Below are 14,610 nucleotides of genomic sequence, written 5' to 3'. Positions count from 1 at the left end.
CTGTGTCGCCCAGGCTGGAATGCAGTGGTACAATCTCAGTTCACTGCAACCTCCACCTCCAGGATTCAGGCAATTCTGTTGCCTCAGCCTCCTGAGTAGCTGGGATTAAGATGTGCACCACCACGCCTGGCTAATTTTTGTATTTTTAGTAAAGATGGGGTTTTACCATGTCGGCCTCAAACTCCTGACCTCAGGTGATCCGCCTGGCTCAGCCTCCCAAAGTGCTGGGATTACAGGCATGAGCCACCGTTCCTAGCCCAACTACTCTTTTATTTTTATTTTTATTTTGAGACAGAGTTTTACTCTTGTTGCCCAGGCTGGAGTGCAATGGTGCGATCTCAGCTCACCACAACCTCTGCCTCCCAGGTTCAAGCAGTTCTCCTGCCTCAGCCTCCCTAGTGGCTGGGATTACAGGCATGTGCCACCATGCCCGGCTAATTTTGTATTTTTAGTAGAGACAGGGTTTCTCCATGTTGGTCAGGCTGGTCTCGAACTCCTGACCTCAGGTGATCCGCCCGCCTCGGCCTCCCAAAGTGCTGGGATTACAGGTGTGAGCCCCCGCGCCTGGCTCAACTATTGTTTTTAAAAATTTAAATGTTTTTTGCCGGGCGCGGTGGCTCATGCCTGTAATCCCAGCACTTTGGGAGGCCGAGACAGGCGGATCACAAGGTCAGGAGATCGAGACCATCCTGGCTAACATGGTGAAACCCCATCTCTATTAAAAATAGAAAAATTAGCCGGGTGCGGTGGCTGGCGCCTGTAGTCCCAGCTATACGGGAGGCTGAGGCAGGAGAATGGTGTGAACCCGGGAGGCGGAGCTTGCAGTGAGTGGAGATCACGCCACTGCACGCCAGCCTGGGCGACAGAGCGAGACTCCGTCTCAAAAAAAAAAAAAAAAAAAAAAATTTAAATGTTTCTTTTCCTTCAAATAGGCGACCCATTCTCATGATTCAAAACGTAAAAGGAACAAAAGAGCCTACGGGGCTGGGTCTGCCTCTGGCCACCTCGTCCTTTGTCACACAGGACCCCTTGGCAGCTGCGTCCCATGTGTCAGATCGGACTCCAGGTCTACAACCACAGGGCGGGGCTTCCAGATGGTGGATGTGGACAGGTGGCACTGCGCCTGCTTTTCTCTCTTCATCTACCCTAGGGATCATCCTCTGTAGGTTTGGGTCTTAGTTCACTGGGCTGCCATGACAAAATGCCATAGCCTGGGCAGCTCAGGCACAACAGAAATTTATTTCTCACAGTCCTGGAGGCTGGAAGTCTCCAGGGACTTGGGTCATTCCAAGATCAGGGATGGGCAGATTCCGTGTCTGGTAAGGGCCAGCTTCCTGGTTCATAGTGCTTCTTGTGTGACCTCACGTGGTGGTTGGGGCAAATGAGCTCCCTCGGGCCCCTTTCATGAGGACATTGATCCCATTCATGAAGCTCCACCCCCATGCCCTCATCACCTCCCAAAGGCCCCACCCCCTAATACCATCACCCTGGGGGTGAGGATTTCAACACATGGGAGACACAAACACTCCGTCTGAGTGGCCGTATGTGAAAGGTTTCCTTATCCTTTCCAGTGACTTCCTTCTCAAGGCACTCCAATGCAAAATTATTATTATTTTTAGAGACAGGACCTTGCTGTGTTGCCCAGGCAGGAATGCAATGGCTATTCACAGGCACTATCATGCTCACTGCAGCCTCAAACTCCTCCTGGGCTCAAGTGATCCTCCAGCCTCAGCCTCCTAAGTAGCTGCGACTACAGGCACATGCAACCATACCTAACTTTTTTTTAGAAAATTACTTTCAATGGCTAGCCAGGTGGAATTGAACATTCTTCTTCTTTTATTAGAGATCTGGGGCATCTCCAATTGATTCTCATTATAAACAATGCTGTGATAGGCACCCTTTCACTTAAACATTTTCTGCATTTGGGATTATTTTCTGGGCCCGAGGACAAATACTTTTATATATGGTCCTAAGTGTTTCTCGGTACAGCAGTGACTGGCCTGGCCTTTGGCACCTCACAGCGTCCTGATCAACACTCAGAATTGACTTATTTTTCATCTTTGCTGAATAAATGACACAAAAGATGACCTTGTGTTTGAGCCATGGGGAATGTGAGTCTCCATTTCCCAGAGGACTGCCATGACTTTCTACTGCAACGATCACTTCCTTAGGATGTTGACAGCATGACACTGAGGCACCCTCAGGCTTCCCAGGGCGGGCAGGGAGCAGGTGAGGGAGGGGCCTAGGCCAGCTCCAGCATCACTGGCCCAGGTGATCTTTACAGCACCCAGACAAGGGGTGACACATTAGGCAAGCATCCCAGGGCACACAGAGAGTATGTGGCAGTCACTTCAAGCCCTGGTGTGTGCGTCTATGCTCTCCCACCTACCGCCTGCCACCCCTAAAGCACCGACGTGCAGCTCACCCACCTACACGAGGACTCACCGAGGTGGGGCAAACATGCAAGCTTCGCGACCCACCCCAAACCCAGCACCTGCTTCTTTGGAGGTACGGCTGGGAGCCTCTCTCTGAGCCCTCTCCCAGGTGCAGGGACTCTGTGACTGCACCTGGGGCTGGGCAGGAAAAGTGCTAGAGCTGGTGAGGGTGGCCTGATGCTTCCCCATTCTGGTTTACATGGCCTTGTCCCCCAGCAAACCCTGCCCTACTCACAACAGGTCATAGTAAAGCGATGCCTGGAACTGTGTCTTTCTCCCGCCAAGTCAATGTACGTGGCTATGGCACCACCCATTGGCCAAAGGCTGTTAGGGCAGGGCTGCACAGAGCCAGGCAAGAATTAGGCACAGCCCCTGGGCAGGGCAGTGCCCATCTTGGAACGAGCCAAGCACTGTCTGCAAGACATAAAAGTGGAATGAAGCCAAGTGTGTGTTGTTTGAGGCTGATTAAGTACATTATGGTATGCCATGCAGACACAGATCAAACAGACCTACAGGCGCATGCTTTTCCGGGGCAGTGGCCTTCCACCTCCCTGCTTTGCAGCTGGTTTCTGGCAGCATCTGTGGGGCTTCTCAGTGCTGGGTGCACAGAGGGGAGTAGGTCAGAGGAGTCTGGGTTCTGGCTGAGCGGACGGACGAGAAGGAAATGAGACCATGCCACATGGCATCAGGTGCTCTCAAGACAGCCCAGAGACGTCAAGGCGGGGCATGACTTCAGATGAGAGGCATTTGAGCTGAGGCCTAGAAGACCAGGTGTTAGGCAGGAGGTAGGGGAAGCATTGGTACCACAGGGAGAGGAAAGAGCAGCAGAGAGGAAAGAGCAGCAGAGCAGAGCGGGGAGGTGGTGGGGAGCCACCAGAACACAGGGACGCAGTGGGAGACATGAACAAAGGTCCAAAGAGGCAGGCTGCCAGGCCTTGCAGGCCAGGATGAGGGGTGGGTCCAACGGCCTCTCAGAGGAGGCACAAAAGCAGGTTCACTCAGAGAGTGACTTGAGGCAGGAGGAAGGCAGAGCGCACCTCTTTGTGCTGTCCCTTGGGACACCCCTCATGCAGACCCATCCAGGAGCCTTCCCCACAGCGCCACGGGGACACCTGGTAATGGCTTCAAGCCTGTCCTTCATAGGGCAGAAGGCCACTGATGACCCTTAAGCTTGGTTCTCTCCCAGCTTAACATACTAAAGAAAAAAGTAGGGCCAGGCGCGGTGGCTCACGCCTGGAATCCCAGCACTTTGGGAGGCCAAGACGGGTAGATTGCAAGATCAGGAGTTCGAGGCCAGCATGGCCAACATAGTGAAACCCCGTCTCTACTAAAAATACAAAAATTAGCCTGATGTGGTGGCACATGCCTATGGTCACAGCTACTCAGGAGGCTGAGGCAGGAGAATCGCTTGAACCCAGGAGGCAGAGGTTGCAGTGAGCTGAGGCCACACCACTGCACTCCAGCCTGGGCAACAGAGCAAGACTCCATCTCAAAAAAAAAGAAGAAGAAAAGTAACATCTCCCAGGCATCCACACAGGAGTCTTGCCATGGTCTCATTTCACTCTCAGGAGACCCTGTGGGAGGATTTTGTTTCACTATGTGGCAGCCTGGGAGGCTGGAGAGGTGGCTCTGTGTGTCTGATGGGTACAGATGGCAGGAGCCAGGACCCAGGACGGCTCTGATTTGCTGGTGGGCGGCTGCTTCCCAAGAGCTGGCGGGGCTCTGGGCCAGGCCCAGGGAGTCCATGAAGGCTGGTGTGATCCAAAACTTCGATACATAGACTAACAAGTATTTGCGCTCCATAGGAAGAGCTCCCAGCAGCCAGTGCGTCGGATGTGCCCCACACCTCCTGCTCCCAGGACTGCAGGAGCAGGAAAAGCCCCACCCTGCCCTGGGTCAGAGCCATGAGCTCCTGATCAGCACCTGCCCGGAAGCGCCCTCTGCCATGCTCTCAAAAGCAATCAGCATCACATGGCCCGTGAGGCACAGGTGCCCCAGCAAACCACAGGCACGGGGTTCCTCATGGCCACAGGGCTTCCAGCCAGGACAGCAGCTTCAGAGGCAGAGCCCAAAAGAACAGCTCTACTGCTTACTAGCTCTGTGACTTTGTGCAGCGACACCTCTCCATGTCTCAGTCTCTGTAAACACAGGCAATAAATGGTCCCAACAGGCTGCTACAGAGATTCGAGGGGATAATGAACGGGAAGAACTTGGTGCTTAGGAAACGCCCAGGAGACGCAGGGACAGCTGTCTCTCTGACATGCGGGGATAAGGCAACTGACAAACGTGAAGTGCACAGACCATGCCCAGGATCCAATGAGGGCCCAGAGAGGGCACGGTCTCATCACTGTGCCCAGCCTCGGCCATCTCCTGGCTGATGGCAGCTCTGAGGATGCAGCTGTCTGGAAAGCCACCTAACTGTTCTAGGCCTCAGTTTCCCCACTTGTAAAACAAGGTTAAGAACAGTGTCTGTCTCAGCAGGTGGCTGGGAAGACTACACAGGGAGAGGAAGGGTGAGCCCCAGCACAGCCACGGGCTCATCGTAAGCACTGGTGGAAGCTCTCCGTGACAGTGACGGTGCCAGGCCCAAGTTCCCAGCATTCATCAGATAATGCCTAAGCACGCTCTATGCCTCAGTCTGGGGAAACCAAGGGCAGAAGTCCTGCCTGCCTTCATGGGGCTACCACTGCGTACAAGGTCAGGAGTGGAGAGCAGCTGGAAGCAGGGAGGGAGCCAGGCCATCAGGCGCACGGCTGGACATCGTGTTTTGTTTTTGTAGGAACAGGGTCTCACTCTGTCACCCAGTCTGGAGAGCAGTGATGTGATCTCAACTCACTGAAGCCTCGACCTCCCTGGGCTCAGGTGATCCTCCTGCCTCAGCCTCCCGAGGAGCTGAGACTACAGGCACACGCCACCACACCCGACTAATTTTTGTAGTTTTTGTAGAGACAAAGTTTCATCATGTTGCCCAGGCTGGCCTCAAACTCCTGAGCTCAAGTGATCTGTCCATCTTGGCTTCTCAAAGTGCTGGGATTACAACGTTTTTATGTAGAGCGTGGAAGAAGTGAGGGGAGGGCCCTGTAGATATCTAGGGAAAGCCAGTGCAAAGGCCCAAGGCAGGAATGCACCCAGCAAGTCCAAGAAGCAGCAGAAAAGCCAATGTGGCCAGAGGAGAGTTGAGAAAGAGATGTAGGAGGCGAGGTCCCAGAGCCGCGCTAGGCAGCGACAGGGACTCGTGTGGACGCGCCTTTGACTCTGGGCAAAACAGGAGATCTGGAGGGCTCTGAGCAGGCAGTACTGTGCTCTGACTCCACACGTCCCTGGCTACTGGTGGAGAACAAGGCGGCAGGGACCAGCAGGGTGACCTGTCAGGAGGCTGCTGCAGTGATCAGGTGATCGGGTGATCAGGAGAGCAGCACCACTGGACCCAAAGTGAGGGTGGGCCTGGGGGGCTGTGCTCAGATCTGGACATCCTGGAAGGTAAAGCAGTGGGATCTGCCCCCAGAGCCTCATGAGTGTGGGAGGCAGAGAGGCCGACAGAGGCTCCAGACTCTAAGCCTGAGCACCTGGGGGTTGCAGAGACCATTTACCGAGGGGAGGGAGGCTGGAAGAAGCAAGCCCGGGGCACGGACAGGAGTGTCGTTTTTTTGCACATCAAGGCCAAGCAGGCCAAGAAGGCATCCAGATGGGGCTGGCCAAGAGGCCTCAGCCAGAGACAGAACCTTGGGACTTCCAGCCACAGACTGGAAGGCACCACTAGGGAAGTATGGATGGGGGGGTCCCCTGCCCCACCCAGGGCCCTAGCAAAGCCCTTCTAGGCACCGGGACTGCTCTCACCCCCACACCCTGGGGCTGCCTGGAACTCAGAGACCCCTTCCTAAGCCTAGAATTTCTGGGTCACCATCCTGGGGACCAGCAGCCCAGAGGCTTCTCCAAGCCAATGTGTCAAAACTGTCCCTCCAGCAGCCCCAGATCCGGAGAAGCAAGGAGGGGCAAGTGTTCAAAGCACAGGTTCAAGGCATAGTCACAGCCCAGACCTACCAACTGCCTCCCCAGGTGGCCTCAAGCAAGTGTTCAATCTCTCTGTACCTCAGTTTCCTCATCTATGCGATTGGGATAATAAAAATAACAACAGCAGCTGGGCGCAGAGGCTCATGCCTGTAATCCCAGTACTTTGTGAGGCCGATGTGGGCAGATCACTTGAAGTCAGGAGTTCGAGACCAGCCCGGCCAACATGGTGAAACCCTGTCTCTACTAAAAATACAGAAAAGTAGCTGGGTGTGGTGGTACACGCCTGTAATCCCAGCTACTCCGGAAGCTGAGGCAGGAGAGAGAACCCGGGAGGCAGACGTTAGAGTGAGCTGGGATCGCACCATTGCACTCCAGCCTGGGTGACAGAGTGAGACTCTGTCTCAGAAAATTAAAAAAAAAACAAGAACAGCTACCTCTCTGGGGTGTCGTGAGGATTCCACGAGCTAAACTTTAGCTCCTAAAGCATTTTGGAACTTTGCAGAATGCCAAGTGCTGACCAAATGGCAGCAAAATAATTCTGCGATTATGAGTGATAGCATCACCCTCTTCGCCTTCCAAGCCCCTCCTTTACCTTTCCTCCCCATCTTGGGGACTTTTCCTTCCCCGTGTCCATCCTCTCCTGCCAGGGACCCTCACTGTCTCTCTCTGGAAGGGTGCAACAGGAATTTGGGACTTGGCCCTCACCCCTGCCCCAGGCTCTCAGGCTCAGGCCCATCCTCCCCACAGCCACCAGAGGGTGCTCTCTGAACGTGACTGAGCTGCACTGGAGCCTCGGGTCCAAGGAATCAATCCAGCCTCAGCCCAGTGATCCATCCCTCGTAAACCAGGCGCTGACAGCAAACTCACTCCTTAACCTGTACCACACAACGTCCCCCACATCCACATCCAACCATCCACACTTACCGTGGCTTGGTTCATTCTACATATGCACACGCACGCACACGCACACACACACACACACACAGAGCTTCCACTCCTCCACTGGACACACACTGCCCACTGTTCCAGGCTGAATGCGTGTGCCATGCTCTGTATGACTGTGTCCCCCCAAAATTCCTGTGTTGAAATCCTAACCCCCAAGGGAATGGTAGTAGGAGGCAGGGCCTTCCGGAGGTGATGAAGGCATGGGGACAGAGCCCTCACAAATGGAATTAGTGTCCTTATAAAAGGGCCTAAGAGAGCCCCTCCTGCTAAGTGAGAACACACAGGAAGTGATGTGATGTCTACGAACCAGGAAACAAACGGGCCCTCAACAGACACAGAATCTGCCGGCACTCTGATCCTGGACTTCCAGCCTCCAGGGCTGTGAGAAATACGTTTCCGCTGTTCACAAGCCAGCAGGCTGTGGTCTTAGTTCCGACGGCCCAGGCTGACAGAGCCAGCAGCCACTTCCTGCATCTCACCAGCGTGGCTCAGAGCTCACAGCGCCTCCGCTGGTCCCTGGTCTCTGATGTGGCTTCCACTTGGCCTCTTGATAGAGTGGCATCATGCCCGTGCCCATGGTGGGAACCTGCACCTCACACTCCCACTCTCCAAGCTGGGGCTGAGTCTTCCTCCTCTCTGCCTCCCTGGAGGCCACAGCAGGTGTGCTAACCGAGCCCCATAGTGCAAAGGCTGCAGCTGCGGCACCATGGCAGACGCCCTGTCCTCAGTACCCAAGGGCTGGCTTCTCCCCCACAGCTGACCTTCAGAGAAAATGTCCCCTCCCCAGAGCTGGGGATGGCTGAATGTCCTACAGCAGCCCTGAGGTTGACACTAGAGACCATGCCCCTTGTCCCCAGCTTTGGGGTCACAGAGCCCTCCCCAGCTGCACAATTTTGGGGCAGGTGGAGAGCTGCCCCCATCGTGGGCACAGTGGTACCAGGCCAGTGAGCTTCAAAGCCAGGAAGTGGCCAAGTCACAGAGAGCCACAGCACTTGCCATGGCCACCAGGGTTGCTCAGGGCAGAGGTGGGACCTCCCCTACATCTGCTGTGTGGCCCCTATGCCTCAGCTCTTGGCCATTGCAATGAAGTCCACCCCACGCAGGCAGGGCATGCTTCTGATCAGGCCCAGGTTGGCAGGGGACGCGGCATGGCGGGCAGTGGTGGAGGGAGGGCCTGTCAGCTTGCTTGACGCTTCATCTCTGGTGGGTTCCCACACCTCCTGGCTGAGGCCAAAACCAAGCATAGCTCTGAGGGTCCGGTACAGAACTGCTTGGGCCCAAAGTTCCCAAGGCCCAGTGCACAAGGGGAGGGAAGGCTGCAGGCCTGGCTCCCCGGGGAACTCCTGTCCTGAACCCATACTAGTGCGGCCTCCAGGGCCCAGAGGTATGGGGCCCACACCCTTACCCCGTTCTGGCTGTTGCAGTGCCGGGTGCTGATGATGGCGCCTGCCTCCTCGATCATCTTCAGGATGGTCCCCCCATGGACATTGCCGGCCACGTTGGCGTCATCTGGCCGCATGATCCTAGGGCAGAGGAGAAGCAGGATGAGGCCTCTGGAGAGGATGCCATTCATGCAACTGTCACAATCCAAGGAGGGGAGAAGGTCCCCAAAGGGCTCGATGGCTCCTGGAGGAAAGAGAACCTTCTCCATGTCTGGGCTCTTCCTAGGTGGTGTGTTCGTCAGGGTGCGGCGCCATCTGCCAGGCCACAGAAGGGGGCCTGAGATGCTGTTTCCACGACAGAGCAGGAGGGCAGAGGGGCACTTTCTCCCCCTGAAGCCACAGGTCCCCGGCCTGCCCTGGCAGGGAAGGGCTGATGGTAAAGACCTTTAAGCAGAGCCACAGGGCAGGAGGTGGCGACTCAGCCCTTGGGGTTCCCAGTGACCAACACAGACTGTGAAAAGCAAATTCCCAGGACCGCCACCACCCCCATCAGGAGTCCCAGAGGAACCAGGTAGCCATGGCTGTTCTGAGAACTAGATATGAGTCACAGCTTCAAGACCCCAGGCCCTGTCAGCAGGTGAGCGCCCGCCCGCTGCGCGCTGAGCTCCTCTGCGGGTCCCGGGAGGGCAGTGTGCAGTCAGGCCCTGGATTGAGGGCAGGGAGCTCTCCTAGGTCCAAAAGAACGAAAACGCCACCTCACTTCCCCAAAGAGGAACAACTTCATCCTTGTTGTGAGAACTGGCAGTGTGGGAGCTCCATGAAATCTCTGGAATCCCAACAAGCCAGCTTGGCAGTCCTACCAGGGCAAGTTGCCTGGCATCTTCCCAGACAGCACCTGACTGATGAAAGCCACCTTCACAGGCCAAGGCCTGGAGATGAGTGGCAGGCAATGGGCACAGGTCCAGGGTACAGCACCCACCTGCAGCTTGTGCAGCCTGCCCGGCCCTGCTGGCCAGTGTGGGGGCCCCAGGAGCAGTGTCTCCCCAGGTCTGCATCTCTTCCCCGCTCCTCTAGCGGCTCCAAGGCTGAGCAAGTCCCTCCCCTGAGAGCATTCCTGGCTCTGGCTCTTACTCGCTGAGTAACCTGGGCAAGCTGTCAGAACCTTCACTCCTCCATGTGCTCATCTGTACAATGGGCAGAACGACAGCACTGAGATAGCACTGCCTCACGTGACTGTGGGAGATCATGCAGATTGCGTGCTCACCCCACGACAGTGCTGGCACATGGTACACGGTAGATAGTCCACACGGTAGATAGTCCACACGGTAGATAGTCCACACGTTAACCAGGAGAAGTTTTCCCTCTGCGGTAAGTATTTAGCCAACCTAGTTGGAAGCTCCAAGAAATCCAACCTCTGGCCACAGGATGACACTTCTAGAGCAAATGACCACGGATGTCCTCCAGCGACCGACAGCTGCCCATCCCCAGCGTCACCCCTCCACCCTGGGTGAGAGTCTATTATGCAAACCAAGGCCATTTAGGCCAACTGGCTTCTGGCCCTGAGGTCAGGCAGGGCCCGAGGTTCCACAGGAGGTTCAGGACAGCGGCCTGTGGAGCAGGAAGCACGGCGTGACACACGGCGGCCAGGGGATCCCCAGAGCACCCAAGGAGCCTCATTTGGCTTCTCGAGTGTTCACGTTGAAATACCTCTGTTTTTAAAAATTGAACTTACTCTATGAAAGGTTTTTGGGTTTTTTCATCTGAGTTACCAGGTAGCCAATTATAAGTCACAAAATGATTCTATCAACCTCTTCCCTTTGTTTTCCACTTAGTAGGAAGGGCCTTCCCTGCACCAGCTGCAGGGGGGGCAGAGGGTCCCTTTCCACACAGGCCTGTCCTGGAGGCACCAGCCAAGGCTGTGGGTGGGTGCGGAGAGCAGGGCCCAGCCCCTGGTTCTAGACACTGAGGAAACATCAGCCCAGCGTTTCCCAGGAGCACCAGAGCCGCCCGCCACAGCAGCCTGAATGACCGCTGCAGGCCTCACTTTGTCCATCTGTGAAGTGGCGCCACACACAGCAGGTTGGCTCCCAGGAATGACACAAGGCCAGGGAGAGGAGGCGCGGGCCAAGGGCTGCAGAGCAGCAGAGGAAGTGCTTTCATGCGGCAGGCACCGGAGACAGGACAGATAAGCGGGTAGCCTTTAAGACAGAAGGCCGGCCGGGCACGGTGGCTCAAGCCTGTAATCCCAGCACTTTGGGAGGCCGAGACGGGCGGATCACAAGGTCAGGAGATCGAGACCAGCCTGGCTAATACGGTGAAACCCCGTCTCTACTAAAAAAAATACAAAAAACTAGCCGGGTGAGGTGGCGGGCGCCTGTAGTCCCAGCTACTCAGGAGGCTGAGGCAGGAGAACGGCGTAGACCTGGGAGGCGGAGCTTGCAGTGAGCTGAGATGTGGCCACTGCACTCCAGCCTGGGAGACAGAGCAAGACTCTGTCTCAAAAAAAAAAAAAAAAAAAGAAGGCCAGGGACAGTGCCTGAGGCCCGGGGAAGAGCCTAGAGACACCTGGCAACAAAGTGAGGACTCGGCACTTGGCGCTGTGCCATCAGGAGTACATGCCAGGAACTGCAGACTGCATACCAGCCGGCTGCCACAGGCCTGGCCACCTTTCTTTGGCACCTCGGGTCCTGCACCAAGGACCATCCTAACTCCCCAACTGACCACCCAGGAAGCCAGCCCCTGCCCTTAAGGTCAGATACAACTCTCCCCCATAGGACTTTACTCCTGCCTGGGGATTGTGCTGTCACCTCCAATGCATGAGGCCCAAAGCCCAACTCACTCACCCCTTCCCTCTTCCCAAATCAGACACCTTCCCTCCAAGCCGGGGTAGCCAGTGAGTCAGTGAGTCCCCGCCTCAGCTGGAATTCCTTCCCAACCAGCTGCTCCACACCTGGCCCCTCCCTCTTCCCCTCCCTACCTCCCTCATTCCTTCCAAACAGCTTAGGAGCAGCTGGGTCCAGCCAGCCTCCAGGACCCATACACAGCTCTGTCACTCTCTCAGGCCCTGCCCCATGGCCTGGCCAAGGCCAAGCGTGTCCATCCCAGGACAGGGTCCATGACTGCCTCCATCTCCAGGCAGGCAGGGGTGACAGCCAGAGGAGCCAGGGAAGCAGCTGCCTCTCACTGGAGACTTTGTTTTCCCATTTCTAATAAAGACACGGGTACCGAAAGCAGTTCACGTTCTTCTTCACTATTTTTTTGTTTCTTGAGACAGGGTCTCACTCTGTCACCCAGGCTGGAGTGCAGTGGCACGATCTCGGCTCACTGCAACCTCCGTCTCCTGGGTTCAAGCGATTCCCCTGCCTCAGCCTCCTGAGTAGCTGGGATTATAAGCACGCACCACCATGTCTGGCTAAATTTTGTATCTTCACTAGAGACAGGGTTTTGCCATGTTGGCCAGGCTGTCTTGAATTCCTGACCTCAGGTGATCCACTGTTTCGGACTCCTAAAGTGCTGGGATTACAGGCATGAGCCACCGTACCCAGCCCCTCTTTACTATTAAAAAACTGAAATACAGGCTGGGTGCTGTGGCAACTAGAGAGGCTGAGGCGGGAGGATCACTTGAGCCCGGGAAGAGGACATTGCAGTGAGCCATGATTGCACCACCGCACTCAAGCCTGGGCAACAGAGTGAGAGGCTGTCTCAAAAAAGAAAAGGAAAATTGAAATATATTTGGCTGCCGGGTGCAGTGGCTCACGCCTGTAATCCCAGCACTTTGGGAGGCTGAGGCGGGCAGATCACGAGGTCAGGAGATCGAGACCATCCTGGCAAACACGGTGAAACCCCGTCTCTACTAAGAAAAAAAAAAAAATTAGCTGGGCGTGGTGGTGCATGCCTGTAGTCCCAGCTACTCAGGAGGCTGAGGCAGGAGAATGGAACCCGGGAGGTGGAGGTTGTGGTGAGCCGAGATTGCGCCACTGCGCTCCAGCCTAGCGACAGAACGAGACTCCATCTCAAAAAAAAGTAAACAACCTTGCCCTTTGCTGTCCAGCAACTCAGCAGATTCTTGGTCCCTGCGTACCATGTGGACTTCATACCTCTCCTCCTTTGCAGAACGGAGCAGAAGGTGGGAGCGTAGTCCTGGCACTGGACTCTCTGGCTTTGAATCCTAGTTCTGGCACTTAGCAGCTGCAAGACCTTGGACAGATTATTTAACTTTTTTTCTGTTTGAGTTTCTTCATCCAGAAGATGGGGGTAGTGTACTTACTAGACATAGAGTAAGGATGAAGTGAATGGGACAAGTGCTTAGAATAGGGACTGCACATCATAAATAATATATGTTTTTAAAAAAAAGAAAGAAAGAAAGAAATATATTTGGCTGCCAGGCGAGGTGGCTCACACCTGTAATCCCAGCACTTACAGAGGCCGAGGGGGGCGGATCACTTGAGGTCAGGAGTTCAGGATCAGCCTGGCCAAAATGGTAAAACCCCATCTCTACTAAAAATACAAAAATTAGCAGGGCGTGGTGGTACATGCCTGTTATCCTAGCTAGTCAGGAGGCTGAGGCAGGAGAATTGCTTGAACCTGAAAGGCGGGGGTTGCAGTGATCTGAGATCACGCCCCTGTACTCCAGCCTGGGCGACAGAGTGAGACTGTCTAAAAAAAAAAGAAAGAAAAGAAAAGGAAGGAAAGAAAGAAGGAAGGAAGGAAGGAAGGAAGGAAGGAAGGAAGGAAGGAAGGAAGGAAGGAAGGAGAGACAGACAGACAGACAGACATTTGTCTATCTCTAGGATTCCTGGGGTTAAAAATTATCTAAAAATAAAGACACGTGAACACCACACAGGCCAGCCCGGGCAGCGGCACAGGCCTGGCCCCGTTCTGGAGGACTGTTTGCGGCTGAGTCTGACATGTTATTCCTCCCCCAGCCCCCATCACACTAACCTGCACTTCTAAGCCCTCCTCTGATCCCAGAAATTTCAAGGAAAGACAGAAAGTTGCCTGGGGTGGGACCTTTCCTACGTGGCTGCCTTCTCTCTCTGGGCCTGGCCCCGAGTATCCCCCACTCCATCTTCCACCTGCTGGGTCCTGACAGCCAGTCACCTGGGCTGACTGCATGTCTGGAATGTCACCCGCGCCCACAGTCCCGCCCTTTTTCTGTTCCAGCTGCTCCTGTCCAAGATCAGAACCATGTTTGTCCAGTCCTTGTAGCATGAGTGGCAGGTGCTGGGGCCCAAGGCTAATGGACGCAGATGCTGCCAACCCCCTCTCAGCCGCCCCACTCTTGGCTGGTGTCCCCTCTGGAAGTGGCATCCAGCTGATGATGAGGGCTCTGAGGAAGCTGAGCACACATGGGTCAAGGTGCCACTCCCAGAAGGGTGCCACTCCTCCTGATCTCCGGGAAAGCTTCCCAGAGGAAGTGACACCTTGGCCAACTCCTAAAGGGTGAGCCAGGAGCAGAGGTCCGAGAAGGTTACGAGGAGAGGGAATGTTCGGGGCCCAAGGCCAGGAGTGCCCGGCGAGCTCTAGAAACAGAAAGCAACCCCACAAAGCTGGCGCATGGCCCAAAAGGGGATGAAGAAGAGATGGCCTGAGACAAAGTCTGGATCCATCCTGAAAGGAGGGGAGGCTGGGGAGGCTGAAGCCCAGGAACCAATCAAACACTTTGGGGAGGTCACCTCCCATGACCTCTGCACTGGCCTCTCACCCCCCATGGCCTCTGCACTGGCCTCTAGACCCCCCATGGCCTCTGCACTGACCTCTCACCCCCATGGCCTCTGCACTGGCCCCTCGGCCCCATGGCCTCTGCACTGGCCTCTCACCCCCCATGGCCTCTGCAC

At 55.6% G+C, this 14,610-nt stretch overlaps 2 protein-coding genes across 8 annotated transcripts in view; both read right to left on the bottom strand.

The window, feature by feature from the left end:
- The window catches only part of ACOT7 (acyl-CoA thioesterase 7), a 192,508-nt gene that overhangs the window by 78,196 nt on the left and 99,702 nt on the right, over positions 1–14,610 (bottom strand). For all 5 annotated transcript variants that reach the window (XR_013408990.1, XM_077977866.1, XM_015141617.3 and 2 more), the window contains one exon: positions 8,797–8,914. Coding sequence is in view for 4 of the 5 variants with exons in the window: in XM_077977866.1 (XP_077833992.1) it covers positions 8,797–8,914 (118 nt within the window). In the remaining variant the exon portion in view is untranslated. The remainder of the gene's footprint in view (positions 1–8,796; positions 8,915–14,610) is intronic.
- RPL22 (ribosomal protein L22) overlaps positions 1–14,610 on the bottom strand; it is a 251,157-nt gene that overhangs the window by 161,303 nt on the left and 75,244 nt on the right. The window contains exon 1 of one of the 3 annotated variants that reach the window (XM_077963250.1): positions 1,437–1,440. The exons of the other annotated variants lie outside the window; for them this stretch is intronic. The gene's annotated coding sequence lies outside the window, so the exon portion shown is untranslated. Of the gene's footprint in view, positions 1–1,436; positions 1,441–14,610 lie in introns of those variants that run through there. 3 annotated transcript variants of the gene reach the window in all.

The sequence above is a fragment of the Macaca mulatta genome, chromosome 1, assembly GCF_049350105.2.
Source record: "Macaca mulatta isolate MMU2019108-1 chromosome 1, T2T-MMU8v2.0, whole genome shotgun sequence".
NCBI lineage: Eukaryota > Metazoa > Chordata > Mammalia > Primates > Cercopithecidae > Macaca > Macaca mulatta.
The sequence above is the reverse complement of the archived record's forward strand: the minus strand, read 5'-3'. Positions and strand labels throughout refer to the sequence as shown.